At 32.5% G+C, this 27,212-nt stretch overlaps 1 protein-coding gene across 2 annotated transcripts in view; it reads right to left on the bottom strand.

Moving 5' to 3' along the window:
- LOC140445175 (choline/ethanolamine transporter flvcr2a-like) overlaps nt 1-27,212 on the bottom strand; it is a 54,487-nt gene that overhangs the window by 8,864 nt on the left and 18,411 nt on the right. The window contains exons 1-3 of one of the 2 annotated variants that reach the window (XM_072537048.1): nt 24,384-24,664; nt 11,492-11,677; nt 11,048-11,228 (exon numbers count right to left, since the gene is read on the bottom strand). In XM_072537048.1, coding sequence (XP_072393149.1) covers nt 11,048-11,228; nt 11,492-11,677; nt 24,384-24,653 — 637 coding nt within the window. In that variant the 5' untranslated portion in view covers nt 24,654-24,664. Of the gene's footprint in view, nt 1-11,047; nt 11,229-11,491; nt 11,678-24,383; nt 24,665-27,212 lie in introns of those variants that run through there. The other variant, XM_072537049.1, reaches the window with a different exon arrangement.

The following is a 27,212-nucleotide window of genomic DNA, read 5'->3' as shown; positions in this document are numbered from 1 at the left end:
ATTTTCTTCTTGTTTTTTTGCTTGTACAGTATACTCCCTTTATAACGAACACGGTTATTACGAGGTTTCGCTTATAACGAGGTACATTAGATGTCCCGTGAAATTTCTATTGAACTATAACCCTTTATAGCGAGGTAAATTTGCTTATAACGAGAGAAAATAAGATTGCAAAACGTGTTTTTTACGTTTTGGCCCGGCCGTAGCTATAAATAAATACCCTTTTTAACTGCGGGCCGCCCGCAATAAACTTCTTACAATTTATGATTCTTAGTCGGAAATGTAACATAATGTATTTATGTTTCACAAGTGTCATTGTATTGGGTTGACCATTCACACCTAATAATATGGGTCCTAATAGGCAAGATGTAGAAAGTGTTTTAAAGGTTGTCAGAAACTTTATCCAAGGACAAAACGCAAATGAAGAAGCATAAAACTGTTTCACATCTTTAGAAAATATGATAGATAGAATACTGGATAATTTAAAGCAGTCAAAAATGACAAAATAACTTTATACGCTTTATACATATTTACAGAATACAGATTTTTTGTTTTAACATATATCATTGACAGTAAAAGTAAACAACTCTTTTTTGTTTTAATGCATTTCATTGACAATAAAAGTAAACAACTTTGTTTTAAAAACGCCATTCAAACAATATTTATTAGCATCTTATATTGCTCCGAATGGCTTCACTATAGAAAGTTAATGTTTTAGAAAACTACATACATTCTGGGCCAAAATTAACCGGCCACCTTAAAAATGGGTAATTTTTAATGTCTTATATCTCCTAAACCTGTTGTCCGATTTATGTGATTTTTATAATATGTTATAGCTTTATTCCTTGACAATATCGTTATAATAATCTGGTTGCTAAACAGGTAAATTTTCATTGTATACCGGGTGTACGAATTAAACTGTGTTTTTTTCTTAAAGTTTGCATCACCCTGTGGAATATTCTAGCATTTATAAAATATTGAAATTAAAACCACACTATAGCCTCATGTTTTCTCAACATTTTGATTTTTGATTCATTCGCTTATGTTGGATAATATAAAAGTTTTCGAAGGATTTGTCGTTGTAAGACATTGTTGCAAATTTGTTTCCGTGTTAATAACAATTCTTGAACAATTTGTAATTAAAATAAATTTGTAATTAAAATTAACAATTAAAATTGTAATTTTATATCACTGTGAGCGAATATTATTTAAGTTGAAATTTTAATGCTTATTTATTGTCTGTGATTTTAAAAATGCCACTCGTTCCAACTGATGCTGCTAAGGCGGTGGCTTTAGTTGATGCTGGTTACAGTCAACGTCATGTCGCTAGTATACTCGATGTACCCAGAACTACGGTACAAGATGCCATCAGACGATTTCGGGAGACAGGATCGTACAATAGCAGGCCAGGTCAAGGCCGAAAACGATGCACTTCAGTTCGAGATGACCGCTTCATTGTCACTAAAGTATTGAGAAATCGCTTTTGCACCGCTCCTGAAGCTCGTAGGTCTCTTCTTGAGGTGAGAAACGATAGTGTGAGTAGACAAACGATTAGAAGAAGACTGTCAAAAATAAACTTGAGGGCTTTTCGTCCAGCTCGCGCACCACAACTGCTCCCACATCACCGTAGGGCTAGATTTCATTTTGCGCGAGAATATGCTATCTGGACTATGGCGGAATAAAAGAATATACTGTCCTCAAATGAGAACAGAATAGCCCTAAAAGGTTCAGATGGACACCAACGTCAGGTCAAAATGAAAGGTTTGCTGTATGCGCTATAATCAAAACAGTGGCTTACCGAGGAGGGTCAATAATGATTTGGGGAGGTATTTCTTACGAAGCGCGTACTGATCTTGTTGTGTTGGGTAGAAGCAGTGTGAATGCCCAAGTATACGTGCAAGAAGTTCTCCAAAACCATGTCATGCCTTTTGCACCATTCATTGGTGATAACTTCAGACTAATGCATGACAATGCACGTTGCCATACAGCAAGATCTACCCGTGAGTACCTTAATGAGGTCGGGATTCAAGTTCTACCATGGCCAGCACACAGTCCCGATCTTAACTCAATTGAGCATATCTGGGACAACCTCAAAAGATGGGTAAGAGCAAGAGTACCAGCCCCTGCATCCTTTGAAGAGCTGAAGACAGCTCAAGAGCACAATATCCCCCAATCTGATATCCAGAATATCATGAATGGATTGCCAAACCGGCTCCAAGAAGTCCTAAGGGCTAGAGGCGGCAACACCCATTATTGATACCCATTTTTTTTTCAATTAGACTTTGATTTCCAAAATATTCCGCGGAGATAAAAATTGATAAAAACATGTCTAGTTGTTAAAGCACCTAACTTTTGTATTATCCAACATAAGCGAATCAATCAAAAAACAAAATGTTGAGAAAGCGTGAGGCTATAGTTAGGATTTAATTTCAGTATTCTACAAATGCTAGAATATTCCATAGGGTGATGCAAACTTTAAGAAAAACACACAGTTTGATTAGTACACCCGGTATACAATGAAAATTTACCTGTTTAGCAACAATATTATTATAAAGATATTGTCAAGGAATAAGGCTATAACATATTAAAAAAATCACTTAAATCGGAAAACAGGTTTAGGAGATGTGAGAAATAAAAAATTACCCATTTTTAAGGTGGCCGGTTAATTTTGGCCCAGAGTGTATTCATATGTATGCACAATATTATTGTTGTTGGATATAACGAGATCCGCTTATAACGAGGTAATTAGTCTGCCATTTCAGTTCTCGTTATAGAGGGAGTCTACTGTAATTATAATTTTGTTTTGGAGACAGGATATTCTTTTTCGGACGGAACCTGCTATCAGACGATCTTGTTCTGAATTATCAGTTTTAGAAAGTTGTCACTTTATTATACTGATTATTTTTAAGATCTATTTCGAAACATTAAATATATATAAAGAGATGGGCCTTAATTACTAAATGTCGAGCTCTTGTAAATAAATGATATATAGGTTTTTTTGTAGACCTCATAAAAAATCACGGCACTTTTCTTATGCAAAAGTGGTTTCCGTTGCAGACATATAGGTTCGGTCATGCTGATTAAAAGTTCCCATGGCAACAATACTCAGAAATCAGTTGTTTTTGAGTTATGGAGCTTCAAAATATCAGTTTTTAGTCCTTTTTTTTTCAAAATAATGAATTTGGAAAAAGTACTGGGATATTCCACCGGGATATAATTGAGTATATTTGAAAAATTTGGGGGAATTAAAATGTACCAATAAAAATGAGGGAATTTGGTACTAAACGAAATGGGAAAAATAAAGGGCGCCACCTAGTCCCTTGTCGAGGGACGAGGAAAACTCGATACTTGACCTATGAGAAGAGTGAGAGGATAAAACAAATAGGCTAAACCTCTAAAGAAACCAATATGTATACATAGCCAAAAAACACACTTATCTTATAAAATCTCTATATTTTATCATATTTACCCTCTAATTAGTTACCAGAAGAACGGAGGATTATAGAAGAGCATTAAACAAATAATCGCTACAAGTTAACAATGCTTATTACTGAAAAGTTTAGCCAGACAAACGTATTATGGAATGTTAACAGATTAGTTTAGTAAAGATAAATAAAATAAAAGAGATAGCAAAAAGACAAAAATACAAATTTAGATAAATCAGGTATTAAGTAAATACTTCTAAAATTAGGTGGAATACCTTTCGAATTGGGTAAAACTGCAAAATGAATTTAAATAGTAAAATTTAGTAAAAATACTTAGACATTATCTCATTTATAGCGTACTATCATGATATTATAGGCATTATATCTTACCATCTATAAAAAAGATTTACATATTAATTAGCTGAACAAAAGGGCACAAAAATTCCCTTAGATTTTGATTTGACCAGAGCACTGACATAAACTGTAAACGTAAACTGTCAGGCTGTATTTGCAAACAAAAATTATTACAAGATACTAGAAAAAATTAAAATGCCTATAGAACAATTTTGCTGCACTGCACTAGATATGTAGGCAATAAAAAGTTGACATGTGTATTCTTCAGTTGACCAAAAAGAATACCTTTAGCGATCTTATCTTTCAACATTCTGACAAGTTTTAAAATTAATTTCAACTTACATAATATTACTGTTGACTTCACTGTCTAATTTTCAACTAAATTAAAACTTATGACTATTTTATCTTTGCTTAACTGTTGTACTTATATAATCGTAGTACTGCACTACATTATTGACTGTTGTACTTATATAATCGTAGTTCTGCACTACATTATTGACTTTCCCATCTTTTTGCTACGTGCTCAATTGGGATAAAACAAACTAAAATCAGGCCAAACCTGAGCTCTCATGAATATTTAAGTCCACGATGACAAAATTCGGACCTCCACAATAAAAGCGACCATTTCTCACGGCTGCTCTCGAGAAATGAAATTATCACCAATACTCATTCTCTTGTTAAGATATGCGCAAAGATTTTTATTTATTTTATGCGTAAATATCTAGGCGTAACCAAGATCAAACGAAAGAGAAATTTGTTTATTATAAACAGATTCCAAAATGTTTAGGTTATCAATCTCAGAAACGCAAAAATGATTAATAATCCTTTTCGGTTTTTATGATATACAGGGTGAAACGAAAATGATACAACGTCAATATCCTACCCAGGACATTCCACTTTGTTTTTAACAGGAAAACATTTATAAATGTCATTTTCGTATTTATAAAGATTGATATCCCGTATAATGAATGTGTGGGGCGGTACGTTTCCAAATTCATTATTTTGAAAAAATGGACTAAAAACCAATATTTTGAAACTCAGAAACAATTGATTTCTTAGTCTTGGGGCAATAAGAACTTTTTGATCGGCATAAGTAAAACTAGCTCTTAGCAAAGTTTTAGCCATTCAGCCAATTTAACTGAAACACTTTTACATAACTAAATAAACTAATAATAAGGCTAAGAGTTAAAACTTGTGTCACGTTTCAGGGAAGTAATTTTTAAACATGTTTTGTAGCTTTACGCCTATTTAAGACTATATTAGTGGTACTTTTTGTTATGGTTCTGGTTTAATGTTATTGTATTAGATCAGCCATACTCACTACGCGGCCCGTGGGCCGCATGCGGCCCTCGGAGCGATTTTTCGCGGCCCTCAAACTGCTAGGCAGTAAAACAAAATTTGCTAGTTATAATATAATTATGTTTCTATTTATGTATTCAATCAGATTACAGTAGTGTAGAGCGGTTCCATGCATTGTACCGGATTTCACATTAGTCATCTTAACCCCCACCACAGTGGCACTGGCCGGCCAGTAAAGATGTTTCAAAACCTTGTTTTATAATACCAACAGCAATAACAACAGGAAATGTAGCTTCATCATCATCATCTTGGTGCTACAGCCCTTAGAGGGCCTCGACCTTCTCAAGCTTTCTACGCCATTCTATTCTGTCCCTCGCTTGCATTTTCCAGTTGCAGACTCCGATCTTCTCGGCATCTTGTGTTACCCCGTCCATCCACCTCAGCTTTGGTCTACCCCGTCTTCTCATTCCCACGGGTTGCGCTGTTAGAATCTTTTTTATCATGTTTGACTCAGGGGCCCGGGCTACATGTCCTGCCCACTGCAGGCGGTTTCACTTAATTATAGTGGTAATGTCTTTACCACCAAACGTATGCTTGTAGATATTCTGCAGTTCATGTAGCAAATGTAGCTTATCTTCTTATTTTTGGATACGAAGTTAGGAATTTGAAAAATGAGTTAATTGATCTTCAGAATGATACAGACCTCAAAAGTATTTTTGAAGAAAAAAAGAAGGAAAAAGCTCACTAAGTTTTGGGAAACAGTTGAAAATGACAAATTTCCTAACTTAATTGACTGTGCTCAGAAAATTTTGTGTATTTTTGCATCTACATTATGTCTGTGAATCTACATTCAGTAAGCTGAAGTTCATAAAAAACAAGTACAGATCTAGGCTAACTAGTGAGAACGTTGAAAATATTTTGAGAATTTCAGTTTCTTCCCAACCTGTTAACATAGATGCCATTCTAGAGAGCTGTGAAAGATTTCGCCCGTCGACTTCAAAGAATTAACAAATTCAGGACTTGACATTTCTGGAGTCAAATAAAAGACATTTTCCTAATTTTTATATGCAAAACAGTCCATATAATTTATAATTATATTGTTTTTACGTAACTTGTAATAAACTTATGTTATAGTCATATAGTTTTAAAGTTATTTCATACCACCACTTGTACTTGTGGCCCTGAGGAATATTTCATTCAAACTATTAGGCTCTGAAAGAAATCCTAGTGAGGATCCCTGTATTAGATAGTACTTGAGAATGTATTAAAGCCATGAAAAATATGAAAAAAAAAATTCACAAATTAAACAAATGATGAAAAAATTGAAATCATTACCCGTATACGCGCCAATGATGAATATAAAATTCATAATTGTAAGTCAAAAAAGCCCAAGAACCAACTCTTAAAACTCACCAGATTTCATTTGCATATCTCAGCCAGTTTCAGGGTAATAAATAAATGGTAAGTTTGAAAAAAAATTTTCAACACCTCGTGTTTCGGAAAAGAAATCATTTGCGGACATATATTTATATAACAAACTCTTATTATTTTTCATGTAGAATCATTTCCTGAAGTTAGTTGCTCATATTTACTAAATCTCTGTATATTTTACTAATATGTATTATTCAAAAGGATTAAAAGCCGACACTTTAAAACTCTGTAACTCAAAAACAATTCATATCTGAGTCTTGGCGTAATAATAACTTTTGATCAATATACCAAAGCTACGTCTCTACAAAGTTTCAGCTAATAAAACGACTTTTACGTAAGAAAAGTGCCGAAGTCCTTTAGGCTAAAATTGTATGTAAAAAAGTATATAAGGCAATATAGTTTGGGCGCTAGAAAACAGAGAAAATATGCAATAGAAAGAGAGGCACAAGAAGTCTCGATAAAACGATAAATAATATTGACTAGATGTTCTAAGAACAACAAAAAATGTGTCCGTTATAAATAGTATCGACTCCGGAAGTAACCTATCTAAAGCGGCAAAAAAGCCATATTAAAACTGAACAACGTAAATTGTTGAAAGAACGACGTTTCAACTGAAAAATTCTTAAATTAAACACAAAAAAAATCAAAATAGGAATCGATCATAAATTCGTATTACGCAAAGGCCAAATGAAAATACATATTGTTTTTAATGCTCAAGAGGCCACGTATCATTTAAGAAGCTTCTAGTCTAATTATTTCTGAGATTTTCTTGTACACTATCAATAATCTTTATCTTGGTCATCCCTTCCTTCTGTCATTATCTTCATCACATGTAGGTCTAGTTTCAAAGGTGCAAGTTACAAAGTGCTAGGCAATGGACGTTTTGATAAATGATTCCTTTACTTGTGAGATTATAAGTTGAGGTTGAAAGATTTATGTTATGTAGTCTAATTAGAATGTTTACCTCTTCAAGTAGTATGTAAGTCAGTTGAAGTTATGACGAGTGTGTTTATTTTGAAGCTACCGATAAAATTTTACTCCAAATAAATAGAATTGCTTATTCGAGAATTATTTCACATCGTCGATCGAGAAACTCGGGCAGAAATGGAGTCGTATTTATATTCAAATTTATGCATCAAAATAATTACAAAAAGAAATGAAAATAGGCACCATAAATACAACTATAAAAGATTTATGCAGAGAGGACAAAAATAATTATATTATAAAAGAACATACTAATCGCCAAGAACCTACAGAGCTTCTCTCAAAAGTCAAATATCTAGCGAGAGAATTTAGACGGCAGACACAGATCATCAAAGATAATAATTGAAATACCATAACAAACTCTGAAGATATCGCAACGGTATGAAAACAATAATACGAAATAATATTCTCTAACAGACAATAATACAGAGAAAATAAGCTATGAAAAAGCATCATAAATACTGTAATCAGAATTTGAGGCAGCTATAAAAACGCTAAAATTCGGAAAAGCAGAAGGGGAAGATGAACTAACAGCTGAGACGCTCAAATAAATGGAAGAAGTAGAGATTGAATTAATGTTAGAATCTGCAATGAAATCTGAAATACCGGAAAGTGGCCAAATAAAGGTTTACCGACAGTAGCAAGAATATCCCATGCGAGCAAATTACTCCACACCATCATCAGTGAAAGACTAAAATCAATTATCTTACCACAGATTCCCCATAAACAATGCCGAGTCATCCCAGGTAGGGCAACAAGAGAACATATTCTTAATATGTTCGGTAATTTATAAAAGAATCGCAAGAGTTTAATATAGAAACATATTTGTGTTTTGTTGACTACTCCAAAGCTTCGATAACGTAAAATGCGTTAAAATATGGCATATACTTAAGGAAATGGGTACGCCAGAGCATCTAATCTAGTTATAACAAAAAATGTATGTAAATAATACGGCTAAAGTAAGAGTTAATGACGTGGTTTTGAAAAACTTGAAATTGAAGTCAGTAGTTCGGCAGCGATGTATAATATCCTCCATTCTATTAAATATATTAGTGAACACATTATGCGTCAAGTTTTTGAAGAATGGCAATCTGGAGCAACAATATAAGTCAGAAAAATCAAGACCTACGATATACTGATGACACGGTTATAATTGGCGTCTTCAGCAGAAGAACTGAAGCAAATTATAAATAAACTGGATACGGTGAGTACGGAATATAGTTCGAAAATAAAAAAAAACTTAAGTAATGATCATCGATAGAATCAGAAACAACCAAACAGAGATACGAAACAAGGTAGGGTACAAAGTGGTCAAACAATTAGACCACTACACTTACATTATTTAGACTACGTCATCAGTAACAGTGGAGGGTGCGAAGAAGATATACGTAGACACTGGCCAGATCGGCAACAGTCAAACTCACAAAAGTATGGAAGAACACTGGCATTACAAAAAACACAAAATTACATCTTGTTCAAGCATTAATATTTCCTATCACCACCTACGCTTCAGAACCATAAGCCAAAAAAACCGATTCGAAGCGGATAATGACATTCCGTAGAATGTTGCGCATACCATTAACCGCACATCGCACAAATATTTCAATAATAAAATAACTTAACATAAAAATTAGACTCATCACAACTAACTTATCAACCAAAATATACTAAGATATTTTGAATTTGAAGATATAACTAAAAGAAGAGGAGGTATGGAACGAATGATAGTTGGAGGGAAACTTCCAGCAAGATGGCCCAAATAAAACACATGAATGGTTACTCATTCAGCAAAACAACACGCATAGGAGAGAGATAATTGGACAGAAATCAAGAGAATTACATGACGCCACCACGTTACGAAAAAGAAAAGATAGAGGAGGAGAGTATTATTTTCTTGTTTTCGTTAGTATTGTAAAATCATCAGCGGAAATCAGTCATGGAAGTTTGTTCTTGTAGATGGATCCAGTCATTTTTACTCTGCTTTGTCTAATAATGCTATCCACCACCAAATTAAAAGCACCGTTAATAAAAGTTCTCCTTGTTTGAGACTTCCGTTTACTTTAAATTCATGATGAGAAGCCTCTACGTACTACATAATTTTGTATATTATTCAGTGTAATTTTTCATTTTATATCTTTTTAGAAATGAATTTGTCTCGATGTTCTGAGACCTATCAATGAACTCGAAGACTTGTTGTTGGATCCGTTCGAATAAAATCGAGAATTTGCTCTTCTTAGATGACGTTAAGCATAAATTCTGTCTTATTTAATCTGGGATTAAAATTGTTTCGATTAATATTTGTTCAACCCATCGGCGTCGTATAGTTTTAGCATCTGTGGCAATGGCTTTATCATTGTGCATATAAACTTTATATAATACCTGAAAAAAATTGTACTTATAATAATAATGGTGGAAGTTGACAGACCACGCAATATTGATAGCCCAAGATGAAGATAGTCTGCAAATACAAAATTTATATATAAAATTTAATACGACCTAGTACAAATCAGAGTATCTAGTATAGTTGATTGATATAATCATTAACACACAGAAAAAAAGTACAAGAAAAACATATCATAAATATTATATAAGCATTTGGTATTTACTTCCACAGGAACTGTTTGTCAAAGAAAATCATACAAATGCCGCCATATAACAACAAACCTGATAATACTATAAGATAATTTTAGTGTAACATTGACGTCAAATAAAATAAAAAGCAAGAAGAAATTATTTAAAAAATTTGCGGCAAAATACAAAAATTGCATGCGAAAGCTGCATTCTACACCTTTAAAACGCCTATTGATTTTTACCGATAAGATAGTCTGATCAAAAGATGTCGAATTTTTACCGTCGAGTTAATACAAATTTTATATAAAATTGATTTCGTGCGCGTATCTGACATTCAAAATCGTCGGTAGCTTTAAGCGTTGTTTCTGAGAAAACGGTTCATTCGGTAAACTTTTTTGCATATGTTTTGGAATCCCAACATTGACATACTCAGCAAAATTCAACTTGTCGTGTGATTTTTGCGGGTTCAGCGGCATTTTCGACTCTGACGACTGGAGTATATAGCCTTGAAACTTGGTAAAGACCTATTTAGGGAAAGTTTTAGAGTTTTTAAAATTAGTACTTAAGTTCCTTTTAGTACACGAAAATATCCTATGAAATTTCGATCAATAGATCTTTTTCCTCTTCTCATATTCTAAAAAAAAATCAATAGATCTTCTGTTTCTTCTCTTATCAATAGATCTTTCTTCTAGAGTTTTGAAACTTGATACAAAGATGTCCTTCGGTTTGAGGGAGAACTCTATTAAATTCTGCTTCACGGGGATTGGTTGTTCTTTCGCTGCTGTATTGCATCTAGTTAGTTCTGAAGGTATATTTTTTTTGTTCTTTCAAATTGAGTTATAACTACTTATTGGTAATAAATTTATTGATTAAAAATAGTTATATTGTATCAATGGTTCTGTAAAGTCAAGAACATTATAGTCCGAGTAAAAATAATGCATTACTCTTTATTTTAAATAAATATAAAAGTGGTCTAAAGTACTTACAAAAGAATATAGCTAGTGTAACTGGTGCCATAGCCAATGTCAATCCCCAACACATGATCTTTAAGTTATTACCAATCTCGGCTAAATTATCACTGTCTCGTACTAGCATCGGTGGGACTACGAATCCTACAGCACTGCCAAACGTTAAGCCAAAGAGGCCTAAAGAACAAACTGTCGATATCTGCATTAAAAAATATTTTATTACATACCCCAATCGATATTTCTGTGAAAAACTAAATCTATATGTATATGCATACTATGTAAATGTAAAATTCTAGAATAACTACCGTTTCCGCTATTGCAATGACATCAAGTTGAAATATAAACTAAGCATGAAAAATGAACTAGAAAATTTATAAAGTAAACACACTATCACGGGAGACATAATTATGTTTAACACTGAATAAAGGATTTTTGATGATGATGAATGACTTACTAACTTACTTCCTGTGTTCTAAACCACGTAACAGCTAGTTTGGATGGTAATGTCAAGATGAATATCTGTGAAAGAGCCACTATGGTCTGTCCAATCATAACAACCCAAAATAGGTCTTCTCCTATGGAAAATATTTTGACTGCAGCTCCTAACAGGGTTAAGACAGCTCCTATGAGGGCTGCAACTCTTAAACCCTAGAATAATAAAAATAATTAAATGATTAACATTAAGATTTTCAGGTTTGTTTTTTAAATTTTTTAGTATCATATTAATAACAAATGGTGTTAAGTTATTTATATTAACAGTTAATATAAATAACTTAACACCATTTTTTGCGAAATATCAGAATATTTTATCCAACAATCAGAACATATATTATCATTCACTGCCTTGTATATCATCATTACCACCTAAATTAATACAAATACTAAGGGTTATTGACCAAATTGATATAATAAAAAAATAGCAACAAAAACCATCAAAATGATTTCATCTTTGTATTCAAAAACTAAATATCCTATAGATAAATTACATAAAACAAATATAGTATATTGCATTAGTCGTACTCAGTGTGAAGCTGTGTATGTTGGTGAGACCTGGAGAAATCTATCAAATCATATTATTTCTCACAAGAGTGATTGTAGAATAAAAAACCATCATGTGCTTTGGCAGAGCATGTAATCGACAATGATCATATTATTATGGATTATGTTTACATTAAAATTTTGCGTAATGAAGGTAATAAATTGAAAAAACCTTTTTAGAAATGGTGTGTATTAGCAAGGGCGATAATAATTTAAACAAAAGATCAGAAATTCAAAATCTAAGTAAAATATATAATTATATTATTTTATTATAATTCATTTATAAAACCACCAAAACACACATTTTTATTTTATTTTCAATTTTATTTTATTTCACTTGTAACATTTTTTCGGGTGTCTGTGAATAATAAATACATCGTTTTTTTTTTGTTCTTATTAAATAAAAAAATGTTTAACAAAAATTATCATGTTGGCCATATAATTGTCAAAAATAATTTAAAATACAAACTAACTTTCCCTTGAAGTTGACATTCATGACCTTAAGGGTTATTTGTAATGTTTTATTGGTTGCTATTCTAATTTATTTATAATTTATTAATAATTATTTTTTTTTTTGTTTAAATAATTTTTTCAAATATTTTTTTTAAAAGAAGGAGGAACATTTATCAGACCAAAAAAATATTTACCATAGTGTTATGTACAAGATTAGGAACAAAAAGTTATTGTAAAATATATGACTTTTGAAATGCAACAAACTCTTCGATCACAGCATCATCAAACGGTAAGTGGAGTACTAATCGCAGCCCAGAACTATGAAGCGGCGAAAAGCATTTCCAGATGTCGGCTAAATTTAAAAGAAATGAGATTTTAAAAAAATTAAGAAGTCACAAGTGTAGATAACCAACAACCTATTTTATCCCAAATTTTAAGCATACTGCAAAACCTCCAACAAAAAACTCGAAATGAAAACATTAGATGTTTTAATTGTGGAAGAATAGGATATTTATAAAACAATTGCAGAAGCCGATGCTGAGAGAGAAACGAAGAATCAAAGCATGAGGTCAGAAGGTCGCCTAGATCGACATCCAGAAGCTCGTCACATAGTTCTACTAGAAATACTAGAAAAGAAGAAATCGATATCCCACAACTGACCACAGATATCTAAACAATAGCTAGGGAAACAAATAAAGGCAACACTAAGGAGCGGAACAGAATTTTTTATTTAAAGGCTACGTTGAGAATTAAAATGCATCTTTATTATTGATATTGATCCAACTAGATCCTTTATTCAAACCGGATTTCTGAATGGAAAACTACAGCCAACTTAAACAAGCTTAGTTCTTGAAACAGATTCAGGTTACACTATTCCAATTTATGGAGAAAACGGCAACCATACAGGTTGGTAACACCTTAATAAAACACCCATTTTTTGTAGATGCTATTAAAGATAAATGCGTTTTAGGGATGGATATTATGCAGAACAAATTTGTCATAGATCTTTAAAATAAAATTTTGTTTATTGAGAACGAAGAAGTTGTCCTAAATTTGGTAGAATCGGTACCTTAAGTAAGAGTTATAGTGGGTGAGGATACCGAAATTCTTCAAAATTCAGAATGTATTGTTGTGGCAAGACTAAGTCAAAAACCTGAAGGTCTACATTTCGGCATTGTGGAAAGTGAGGAATCCATTAGTGGCGGAATTTTGATAGGCAGGTGCATCGTTAATGTAGATTAGATAATTCCATGAGTTGCTAATTTGTTTAAAAAGCCTTTTAGATTGAAGAAAGAACAACAAATAGCATTTTTTACGCCAATAGAAAAAATCATTAAGTGCGAAAAATATCTACAAAAGAATAAAGCTTTAAGTTATCTAGTTCACACTAGCCTCTTGAAACAACTAACCAAAAATGTGGATCACTTCACCACTGAAGAATCAGAATTTATTATTCTCTTAAATACTGAAAACTACAATATTTTTGAATCCGAGAAATCTACAGGGCGTACTAGTTTATGTTTGATAAATGGTGGCTACTGATGATCAAGACAAAACAGCTTTTTCAACTGGCCGTGATATCTACAGATTCCAGGTCCCACCATTTGATCTTTGTAATGCTCCAATTACTTTTGAAGGTCTAATGAAGATGGGTTTAAGAGGACTTACCAGAAAAACATGTCTAGTATGTCTTGATGATATAATGATTATGTTCCAAACCTTTGATAAACATCTGAAAAACTTAAGCGACGTTTTTGACAGATTGAGAAATGCCAACTTCAAGTTAAATTATAAGAAATGTTCACTATTGCGAAGAGAGAGACACAATTTAGAACATATCATTTCAGAAAAAGGTACTACAATTAATCCAGAAAAGGTTTCAGTTATTAAAGATTGGCCTAAACCAAGAAATTAAAAGGATAGAAGTTTTCTTGGAATCTGCTCATATTACCGTAAATTTATAACAGATTTTGGCTACAATGCCCTTGCTTCTAAAAATACCCAAAAATATTATGTATGAAAAAAGTTAAATCAATTTAATACTTTCGGATAAACAATTTTTTTTGGTTATTTGCAGTGCGTAAATATACAACGATAACGGTTTTCCGACTCGTAAATAATTTTCCGTGCGCTAAATATGAAAACTTTAAGATAATTTCGCAAACTTTCAATGGTTCGCCTTGCGATTTGTTTATCATCATTGCAAAAGCCAAACCCGCGGGAATCCGTGCGTTTGGCTTTTGAATCCTTTGTATTTTTCCTTGATGATCATTGTCTCAATGACATTTTATTCATTAACCATTTCACAGTCAGTCTCATTCCATTGCACAGTTGAGGTTAATTAATATTACGCAGCATAATGACAACTGATCTTACTTTTAATTGTAAATTGTGAGGTGGGAGTCCAGTACAAGTTGTTGCAGCTGATTATGAATGGTAAAATTGAATGAAAAAGTGGTCCTGGTAGACGACAACTATCCTGGCATAAAAACATTCGCAACTGGACCGGGTTGAATACACAGATGCTTTTAAAAAAACTGAGACCTATTCCACTGAGACCTTTTCAGATCTATAGTGGTATTATAGTCCTAGATAACATTCTCTAGCCTGGCCCATTTTAAAAAAAACTAATAGCTTCGAGACTTTACCTTCTATGTAGCTATTTGAAAATGGATTTTCTTTTCCTAATGCAAAGAACTGCACATTTGCCAGACTGTCACACTGACATATAATGTGCTCTGCTGTTTCTTCTTCCAGGTGACAGAATCTGCACAGGTTATCATGTGATAATCCCATCAGCCTATTCAGCTTACAGTGCCCTGTTAGAAGACCTACTATGGCTTTGACTGTTTTCCTGTCTTTGCTTATTAGGTCTGCCGTAAAATTTGGCGAATATTCGGTGATGAAATGTATCCCTTGATTTGTCCCTACTATGCCGGCTCCCACACCCTCCAATGTTTTTAAGCCACCATGTACTAGATAGCAGCAGCTTGTATGGGTACACCTCTATTCCAGTCTGAGCAAACCTGCCCCTGACAACGATTGCTATATCGTCAGCATATCCTAGAACATAAAAGCCTTCTGTAGACAAATTTCTCAGGAGATCATCTAGCAAGGTTTCCCAAAGTAGAGGGGGCAGAACTCCTCCTTGTGGACAGCCTCCACCTACTTTTGCTTTGATGGTTGCTTTACCCAGAGTGGACATTACTGTCCTATTCGCATGTTAGTTGTCAATAAGAGCGTCTTTACGTGCCACTACAAATTGGATAATTTTAGACATGAGTTAAGTTCGTCCACAGCAATTGACCGTGAAATAATTATAAGAATCTAACGAAAATCACCTGCCAATAGAATTATACCTCCACCAAATATCCACAAATATCTTTAAAAGTTCTGTCCAGTGCCTCCAATGACCTATTTTGGGCCATCGTACATTCGTCCCAAATGATTAATTTGCATACACGTAAAACCTTTGCCATTGTAGATCGGCATGATAAGTTCGTCAACCTTCGAATAAAGTTTCAGCTATTTCAGATAAGTCCAACGCTAGGGCTAGTTAATTTTGTAAGTTGATCCTCCCTATTAACAATAAAATAAAATTAAGAATATCTTTTCTGTCCATCCCGGAGCAACAAGGAAGTAAATTTCACGAGATAGAATGTTCACAGCTTCTATCAAAGTATGGTACGCATTACACAATCCATTATCGTTGATTCAATTGTGGAAATTTATATGAACTATTTTGGTCAGTGCTTCAGTGTAGAACTCCTCTTTCATATGGTCACAAAGGAAATAAATAACATATGTGTTTACTATCAAATATTAATGGTGTGACATAAAAAACTATATTTTGATAATAAATTAAAATAAAAAATTTAATAAAGGAGTAAATGACAGACTAAACAATTGAATAATACTACGGATCTTTTAATATCCTTTGTAACAAGAACTATATAACAGCCTCAGGGAATAATATGTAAGTGGATGCAATATACACGACTTTTTCAAATGCTCTTGACTATGCTCTTGACTTGTCCTAATATGCTACTTGCAAAATTTGAGTCTTATGGATTGTATTGGGTGCATTTATATGAATCACTATTTACGTAGAAAGTAGGCTTAACCGCTAACCTAATAGGTCTTAATATAGGTAAATGTAGTTTACATTTTCGTAATATACAAGGTAAGTCATAACTATTGGGACATAGACTAAGGACAGGTTATTTGGACCAAAATATGGCTATTGGGCCAAATATGCCTTAATAAAATGTTGCTGAGAAAAAAGATACAGGGTGTTAAAGTTAATTTTTGTTTTTCGTTTTTTGCTAATAGTTTCCCTGTATATTTATAAATTGCTATCAAAATTGGCACAGAGGCATAATCTTAGACAAGAAATAGTATTTTATTTACAATTCCACTATCAAATACCAAACTAATAGACAAAGTTGCAACTAACGTAACTTTTGATTTATCGTTTTGACGATAAATCAAAACTAAACACACTTTAACTTAAAAGAACTCACAAAAACTCAAACTAAATGTTCTACATGGTCTCCTTCGATTTCTCCCTCCGCCTTTTCTAATTCTTTTTATAAAGGATTTTCGGACGTTAAAAAAAATATTATTCTATCCCCTTATAAGATTAGCTGTATTTTAAATGTATCTCCAAAGTTCGTCTCGTGTATTAATTTCATTGGTATAAACTAAGGACTTCATATGTCCCCAAAAATAAAAATCTAGCGGGTTGTACCCAGGACTTGGAAATACGTCATTAAGATGATTTCTAACAGCTAATGAAAAATGAGGTGGCACTCCATCCTGCATAAACCACATTTTTCTTCTTACATCCTGTGACAGATCATCTAAAATATCACTAAGAGTATTTTCCAAAAAGAATAAATAAGAATCTCCATTTAAATTCGGAGGAAGAACATAAGGCCCTAGTAGTTGGTCGCCTATAATGCCACACCAAATATTCAATTTAAACTCATGTTGAAAATGTCTAGCTTTAATAGCATGCGGGTTTTCTTCTTCCCAATAATAACTATTTCGCCAATTAAAAACCCCTCGTTTGGTAAAAGTTGCTTCGTCGGTGAACATAATATTCTTAATAAAGTGTCTGTCATTGCGATGTTTATTCAGAATACGTTGGCAAAACTGTAACCGTCGTGGAAGATCTGTTGGAAGTAAATTTTGAACAGGAGTGAAGTGATAAGGATGGAAGTTCTCTTTTTTTAGAATTCTAACAATAGACGACTGACTTACTTCTGTTGCTGCTGATAGATTTCGTGAACTTATTTCAGGATTTTCATCTACTTGAACTAAGAGTTCATCTTCTTGATTAGGTGTGATTTGTTTCGGTCGACCACCCCGATGTTTAGTGCGAAATGACCCAGTTTCACCTAAACTACGATATAAGCTTGCAAAAGTTTTGTGATTTGGTTGCCTTCCGTTTGCGTATAACATTCCATACGTTCTGGCTGCCGAGCGACCGCAAAAATTTTCTTGTGCGTATACGCAAATCATATCTCGCATTTCTTCATTAGTAAAATGATTGTGACGAGGCATTTCAATCAAAAAAAGTAATAATTACTTTTAAAAAATGCAACATTACACTACACTGTCACATCAAAAATAATTTACTCTGAACAAATGGCATTTACCAACAACAATTATCTGACAGTCCAAAGCATACTTTTCATAAATGAAATAATATTTGAAATCCTTTTTTAAGACTCTAAGCAGTTCGACTGCGTTTTTATCGAAAACGGTTGAAATTATCATGTTTAAACAAGAGTACCAATTTTACGTAAAAATTATGTTTACGTCATATTTTCTAATAAAAATTACTAAAAAGTTTCATCAGAAAAAGTTTAGACTCAATTTGATCATTAGGAATGATCCACGTGGCGCCCTCTATGACAAAACGTAAAATTGTAAATAAAATACTATTTCTTGCTTTCTATATACTTTTACATAAATAGAAATGTACTTATAGTCTTATAAAAAATAAATTACATAATTGGCAAATTTATAAAGAAGTTAATGTGTATAATATTAAGGTAACAATAGGTAATTATCATATTAAGTTCAATTCCAATAATAATTATTGATTGGAAAATGAAAAATCCCTCTATTTAAGGTAGTATCTAATTATTATATAATCGATATTATATTATGTGGAAACTACTAAATGTTAATACTGGGAAGCGAGTAATCTCCAATTCTAAATTAAACTGTAAGGTTGTATTTTTGTATTTTAAAGCAGATTGTGAGTCATATTAACGTAATAAATAAATTACGAGAGACACTTGAATGGTTGGCCATTAATATTTATCATATATTTATAACGATAGGTTTACATTTCTTGCTCTCAGCAAAAATGATAGTTTTTAATTCTCATTATCTTATACTGTACAATAAGATAGGATGTGATGGAAAAAATACTGCTTAAGCAAAATAATGACTTAATAAATACTATTCGCATTCAATTCTATTGAAAAAGATAAGTTAATATTTACTGCGCTGACTTTAAACGAACTGGTACAAACACACAATTGACTGTATGCTCTGGACCCCTTGAAAAGACGGAGTGAAGTTCGATCTTTGAAATAAAGAAGGAGAAAAAGATGTTTCAGGGTCAGAGAAGAAGAGGAAGACCCAGAACAAGGTTCCTTGATAACATCGATGAAGACATAAGAAATATAGGAATACGTGCTTGGCGGAGAAAGGCGATGGATAGGGACGACTAGAGAGAAATTCTTGAGAAGGTTAGGACCCTCGCAGGGTTGTAAAGCCAGAATGATGATGATGATGACGATGATGATAAAAAAGATGTTGGTATGGACAACGTTATTATTCCATTAATTTGAGACAGAAATAATTAACAATATTAAATATTATATAGCATTGATGGTACGGTTATGCGAAGAAACTACACAATGGCACTATATTGATCAATAAGATCAAATATTGCTTGAAGCTTGTTGGTTGTTTAGTTGGGTCAAGTGAAGTAATATTTTGTAATCCAAATAACAGATACATTTACTACATTTTATATTGTGCTAGAAAAATGCTGTATAAAAATTACAATCAAGCAAATACGAATTTAAAAGAGTAACAAAAGAATCTTTAAGAATTTAACACTTAAATGAATCTATTGCACAAAATAACTATCTTATCATCAGAAAAAATGACCTCAAATTCAGATTTTATGAGACTATTACAACTTCCACCAAACTAATTTTCAAACAATAGTAATGAAAATATATTGGGAAGTATTTTTACAAAGATAAGCTAGTTTATTTTAAGGTAGAAGCACCTAACGTACGAAAAAATGAAAAGACCGAAAAACCTACAGTATAGTGGAGATAGGAAATAAATACAACATCACAACAACATTTAAAACAACCAACACACTGAGAGCTATTATTTTGAAAACCAAACTCAAAAACAAATAGAGGAGATCAAAGAACTGCATTTATATACTACCTTATGAACGCAGCAATTATTATCTGGGCGAAAATTCAAAACCACTGAAAGTTAAAAAGGACATTAACATCAGAGATTTTATAACCCTGTGTGGGTTCTAGCCTCCTCAAGAATTTCTCTGCAATCGTTCCTATCCATCGTCTTGATCCGCCAAGCATGTATTCACATATGTCTCATAGATTCATCGATGTTATCAAGGAACCTTGTTCTGGCTCTTTCTCTTCGTCTCTGACCAATGGGTCTATCAAGTGCATTTTTCTAACTGGATCATTTTGTTCCATCTGCATTACATGCTCTGTTCACCTCAGACGTCCTATATTAATATACTATATTATGTTATACGAGAATTACATGTTTTCGTTAGTTTTGTGTAGCAAACACATTAATAGTATATTGCAGGTCCTGGTTGCCAATACTGAAATAAGTGCGAACAAAGAATTTGTGCGAAAAATAATTACAAGGAAATTAACAATCGGAAAACGAATGTAAAATCCAGGACATTTTTAAGAATTTCTAAAAGCTCACATAGTTTAAAACTAATTAACACTATTCCTAAAAATGAGCTGCACCAAAATTTTCAAAAACGTTCACAATACCAAATAAAAGAATCCACGATCAATATTTTAGGATAAGTAAAGATTGAAGGCATAAAGATTTCTCAAGCATAGAATTAATATGAGCCATCGAAGTACTATACAATCAACACATAACAAAAATTAAAACTGGAATATAAATAACAACAGGGTTTGTAACACTAAAGGGAATGAAGCCCCCACTTTATGTAAAATATATCTCGAAATCGCTTTAAAAAGATTTAAACAAAAATGTAAAACAATGAAGATACCACTCACCAACACTGTGAAACATATAAACGCTTAACTTTGCAAACGATGAAGTAATAATAGCTCAACATTATGACGATTTAAACAATGTATGGGTCTAGAGGCCAAAAAAAAGAAAACTGAATACTTGTGCATTGGAGAGAAAAAAGGGACAAAAAGATCTCACTTTAGACGACAGAATCACGATAAAGCGCTGCTACGGTTACAAATATCTAGGTATCAATATATCGCATGATGAAACATTATACAAAGTCATAATAGAGAGAAATATGGCAGGTAGAGAAGCAATTTTCATCAATCCATCAGCAAAGAAGATAATATATTAGACTAAAGTGAAAAGTATCTCTCTTGACAGCTGTGCTATGCTTTTTCTCTATTTTATCGATTATAATTAAGCATTCAATAACTCAAAATAGAATTTATGATAAATTGTCTAGAAAAGCTGGGATTTGATACCAAGGATATAAGAGTTATCGCCAATCTGGAATCAATTAATTAATTGGGACTAGACAGTAAGAGTATGTCTTCAAAATTTCAACGAAACGGATTATTTGTCAATAAAAAGGGAGTAGGGCAAGGTCGTATACTTTCTTCAATGTTATTTAACTTATACGTAGAAAAAACATTCACATAAGCACTGGCAGACTCTAATAAGGGTATTAAAGTAAACATTAGGATTGCCGATGACACAGTGATATTGGCAGATAACATCGAAGATCTTCAACGTCTTTTAAATGATTTAACCCTTGCCAATGAAGTTTTGAGTTTAAAAAAAAAGTTTCTTTAAACAGCTTATCTAAAAAAGCTTAAAATAGTGAGGTTTTAAGTTTAAAAAAAATCCCTGGGCGATCCTTTACTTTAAAAAAGTTTAAAAAATTGAAGAATATACATTTTAATGCACAAAAACCCTCTGATATTTTTCAGATTCTTAAGATCAAAAGAAAATATTTGAGCTTTCAAAAAGAAGATTTTAAGTTATGTAGGTAATTTTTGGCAAACTTCCAAATAATTATTTTTCGTGTATTTTTTTCCGTTCTTTTGAATGGTTTGGTTAGATTTTCCATTTTTGGAAATTCCATTTTTTCCAAAAATCGTCAAAATTTGAAAATAATTGAATTTTTTGAAGAATTTTTACGTTATGTAAGTAATTTTCAGCAAACTTCTAAATAATTATTTTTCGTGTATTTTTTGTGTTTTTAAATGACGTGGTTAGATTTGCCATTTTCTCAAACATCCTTAAGATTAAAAAAAAAACTTTGTTTCGTATTCCCCCATCTTATTACCAAATAAACTCAACTGCATGTCAATAAATATCGAGAACACGCTCAAATATGACAAGCCCCCTTTATTTGATATTTTATTCCATGTTTTAAGCACATGACCACATTTAAATGTGACAACGATTTTTGTTTGTCTCCTATTCGAGTGGTGATTATCATTTCAATATTTTCATGCTCAAAACACTCTGATTTTTTTCTTGGGTCAATATTGCGTTAAGGAGAAATATTTGAATATTCCAAGAATTTTTAAGTTATGTAGGTAAATCGCTCCGGAAAATCCTCAAAATTCGAAAAATCTTTTTTTGGTGTTTTTTCTTGTGGTTTTAGCACATCATCTCAACTGTATGTCAATAAAAATAACGATTTTTGATAATTTTTTTTTATTTCTATAGAGCGATCAGGTTTGCCATTTTCAGTCCAGAGCATGGTCAAAATACGAAAACCCTATTTTTTTGATATGGTTTTGCCATATTTTTAGCACATAACCTCAACTGCATGTGAATAAAGAATGATTTTTCATCTAATTTTTCCGTTTTTTTTTCTAATGGCCGGGTTATATTGGTCATTTCCATACTAAAACATACTCTGAATTTGAACAAACTGCAATTTCCGGTGATTTTTTACATATTTTAAGCACATAATCTCATTTTTCGGAGGGTAAATGAAAAATCTAACCCAGCCATTCAAAAGAACGAAAAAATATAGAAATATACGAAACGGAAAAATATACGAAAAATAATTATTTGTAAGTTTGCCAAAAATTACCTACATAACCTGAAAATTCTTTGAAAAATTCAAATATTTTTCCTGAGCTCAATTTTAATCCTAAAAATCTGAAACAAATAAGAACAAGGCATTGAGCAGTGAAATGTATATTTGTGAATTTTTTCAGCATTTTTAAAGCAAAGGATCGCTCAGAAAAATTGTTTTCGAAAAAACACATTTTTTGCGATAGGGGACCCCAGGGGCAACTTGGGGAGCTAAAAATTTTTATCCCGCTATAGCCTTTCTGACTGATCGCAAGTTACTTGAGATAGAAAAGTTTAAAATGTTACGTTTGGCCTTTTCTCTTGTACGGAATGGAAGCATGGACCATAAAGACAAGATCCATTAACAAAATTTTTGAAATGTAGTGCCTGTGCCAGATGCTTAGAATATCGTAGAAGGACAGAGTCAGAAATGAAGAAGTGTTAAGAAAAGCAGGACTCCAGGATAGGAACTTTTTGATTTTGTAAAAAGTAGGAAGACTGCGTATTTAGGGCACATATTACGAAAAGAACGATACACTTTTCAGCAACTAGTACTAGAAGAAAAAATAGAGGGTAATACAGTTCAAAAACGTAAAAAGGTGTCATAGCTGCGTAATATTCACGAATGGACAGGAATGAACAGTTACGAAATGCTTCGTAATGCTGGTAAAAATAAAATAATGTAATCCTGTCTATCTAGCATCTCACCTGACAAGACAATATACGGTAGACGCATACGCAGAAATGAACGGCATCTTAAGAAGAGGAAGAAGAGTACAGCTGTGAGTTATGGCCAGTGAAAAAAAGAACATTGGTAACGCTGTGAATAACGGAAATTAATTTTTAGAGAAGAGCGGCAGGAAGACCTAGAAGGGAAAGGAATAACAATAAACGTATTAGAGAAATAATGGGAATCAAACTAACGGTAATATATGACTTATCAACAACACAACTATATCCAAAGAAATTACTAAAATGTCAACCGGTAGGCAAGAGAAAACGAGGTGGGCCGAAAACAAGTTGAAGAGAAGGAATAGACAAAGGCGAAAAGTAAGCAACGTAAGTTGAAAAAGTGGCGATTGGCAGTCGGAAAACGGCTGAGAACTTTAGAAACCGACATGTAATAGAAGTAGTAGAAGAACAAAAAATATATTTTAACTAAAAAAACAAACAAAAATTTTCCCGACATTATTCTAAGGCATAAAAACGACAGCTAGAAGAAAAGTATACATCGGAAACTATAGGATTACAAACAACAAAGATATAAAGATAGAACAGGATAGAGAACCATGATGGAAAGAGGGGGAAGTCAATAACTAAAGATGAATGCTTTTAGCGCATTAGATAGAGAAATGTATTTTTACTGAATAACCGTCGCGTCGTTTCAAAAAAAACTTTGAAAATGAAACGATGACACGAATAATCGAACAAAGTGTCAGATGAAGTAAAATAATTAATAATACCTTAAATTGAAATATCCTGACATAAATGTTGAACCTACCATTTTGTCAATAATAAAACACACGGGAAAAAAAGTCAAGGGCCACATGGCACTAAAACACATTGCGCTCCAGTCCACTTCACTTTCACTAATATGATAGTACTTAAGCACAAGATTAGTAATAATAGAGTACTGAATCCACTGAAAAGTACTTAAACAGGCACACATATTATAAAGAAATAATATCATCCATCGACTCCAGTAAACCCGTATATCGGGTTTTTCAGAACGAAGTTTACTATGTTGTCTAACACTAACGTTCTTTAGCATCTTGTGTTTTGCTTGGAATTAAGAAAAATAACTTGTTACTCATTTATTTCAGCTCATGTACAATTATAATGAGATCTTTGGGTTATAAAATACTCTTGGCTTTGCCTATTGATTTCGTAGTAAGTAATTTTAGTTAAAAATAACTACAGGGGACAGTTAAAACATTCACATTTATTTGTAGTGGTTGATTATATCGCAAAACACCAATTAAATTATTAATGTGTTGATTCGTGTGTAATAAGAAATTAGCTTGTAAACATTTGTAGCATGTATGATCAAAAATTAAGAAAATTTACTTTGTACTTTTTAATATAACAAAAGAGTTCCTCTATATGTTGATGAAATCCATAAAATAAATGACCCATATGTTCAAATACCATACAACCTAAAATGCAAATAAGCTTGTTCATAAAACTTAGCTATAAATTATTTTCAAAGAAAGTATAGGAACTAATTAATAATTTTGACCTTTATACAATGATATACAATGGAAAGATTAAAACAAATATTCAAAATTATTTTTACATCACTGTTAACAGTGCTATAAAGAGATCAGCAGAAGTGTAGTTAAAACAAGCTCTCAAATTGTTTAACCAGAATAAGCGTCTTCTTCCACAACTCCTACGCTGTATTCTTGCTTGTATTATTATTTACAGTAATTTGCGATGCTCGTTCTCCACGATACGTCCAAATATTGCAATTTCCCAATTTTAATAGTACATATTTAAAAACTCTTTCTCTTTTCCCATTTTTGGCCACACTTTAACATTCGTGACTTTATCCATTCAAATTATTCCTAATATTTATATTCTTCTGTAGGTTCATAATTTAAAAGCTTTCAATCTGTCTAAAACGTCTTTATTTAATATCCAAGTCTCCAACTCTTAAAATTATAAGAACAAAACATTAAGTCTCAGAAGTCTTATCTTTAAAGAAATTGTAATGTCCCTGCTACATAATACTTTTTTCGCTTTGTTCAAGGCATTTCTTGCCTGTCCCATTCTTGCTTTTATCCTTTTGTGTACTCATTTTTCCCAGTTAAAGTTTTTTAATTTGTTCCTCATGTATTGTTACGCTTTCCTGTCGCTATTGAGCTTTTGTAATCACCATAAATTGTATCTTTTTTATATTTAGGGACAATCAATTGAATTGTTTAATGGCTTGTTATTTATTTTATTGAGAAATTTCTCATTTTGCAGTGAGAAAGGACGTACGATAATATAACACAAAAAAGATTACAACGGTTGTCGAGGAAAATAAAAGTTTTAAGGTGTTGAAGAGATGCCAAGCTCTAGGTAAGAAGAATATTGTTAAGCTCGCAGATCGAAATGGAAAAGTGGTAACAGATAAAGATAAGATAATTAAGGTAGTTGAAGAATTTTACACAGAATTATATAAAGAAAGAGTAAGAAAGACGGCACCAAGTTGAGAAAAGTCCAGAATGTGGGTTCAGAGGATACCTTAGAAATAACAATCGAAGAAGTCTCAAAGTCATTAAATCGAATGAAAAAACAATAAAGCAGCTGGTGATGACCAAATCGTTATTGAGGCAGTTAAAGCAGGAGGAAAGACAGTATTGAAAGCATTGACACAATTATATAACTTATACCTTTCAAAAGAGGTTACACCATCACCACCAGTGGAATAAAGCTGTTATAGTAGTCATGCAAAAAAAGGGAGATATAACAGAGCTAAAGAACTATAGACCTATTAGCTTGTTATCTCACGTTTATAAGTTGTTTATGAAGATAATAACTAATAGGTTGACATCAAAACTGGACTTCTATCAACCTTGCGAGCAAGCAGGATTTAGAGCTGGATACGGAACAAATGATCATTTGCAAACCATTAAGTCGTTGATTGAAAAAACCATTAAATATATAAGACCACTGATAGTTGTCTTTGTCGACTTTGAAAAAGCATTTGATACGGTCAATCAAAGTGAAATGCTCCAAGCTCTAACAGAATGTAGAATAGATCACCGGTACATATCCCTCATCAGATACATCTATCAGCATGCTACAGCCTGTGTTAGACTTAATGAAGATACTGGGACCTTTCGTATTGAAAGAGGCGTTCAGCAAGGAGACAACATGTCTGCTAAATTATTTACAACTTTGCTAGAATACGCTTGTAAAACAAGAGATTGGAACGAAAAGGGCATCAATGTAGATAGAAATTTTTTTTTAAATAACCTTAAATTTGAAGATGATGTCGTTCTTATTGCAGACAGCTTTAATCAGGCACAGATAATGGTCCAAGAACTCCATGCTGCCACAAAAAGAGTTGGTCTTAAAATAAATTTTTCAAAAACACAATTTATGACAAAGTTAGTCCACATCAAAAACATCTCAGTAGAAGATAAAGATATTGAGCCAGTTGACTCCTATAAATACTTGAGTCATGAGATCATAATAAGTCGAGACAACCAAACAATCGAGCTGAAAAGAAGAATAAACCTCGCTTGGGCTGCATTTGGAAAGATGAAGGATATTTTTAGGTCTAAGATTCCAATGTGTGTAAAAAGAAATGTTAGGGATTTCTATATGAGGAATGCTA

The sequence above is a fragment of the Diabrotica undecimpunctata genome, chromosome 7 (genome assembly GCF_040954645.1).
Source record: "Diabrotica undecimpunctata isolate CICGRU chromosome 7, icDiaUnde3, whole genome shotgun sequence".
Lineage (NCBI taxonomy): Eukaryota > Metazoa > Arthropoda > Insecta > Coleoptera > Chrysomelidae > Diabrotica > Diabrotica undecimpunctata.
Note: the sequence above shows the minus strand (reverse complement) of the source record. Positions and strands in the feature narration are given on the sequence as shown.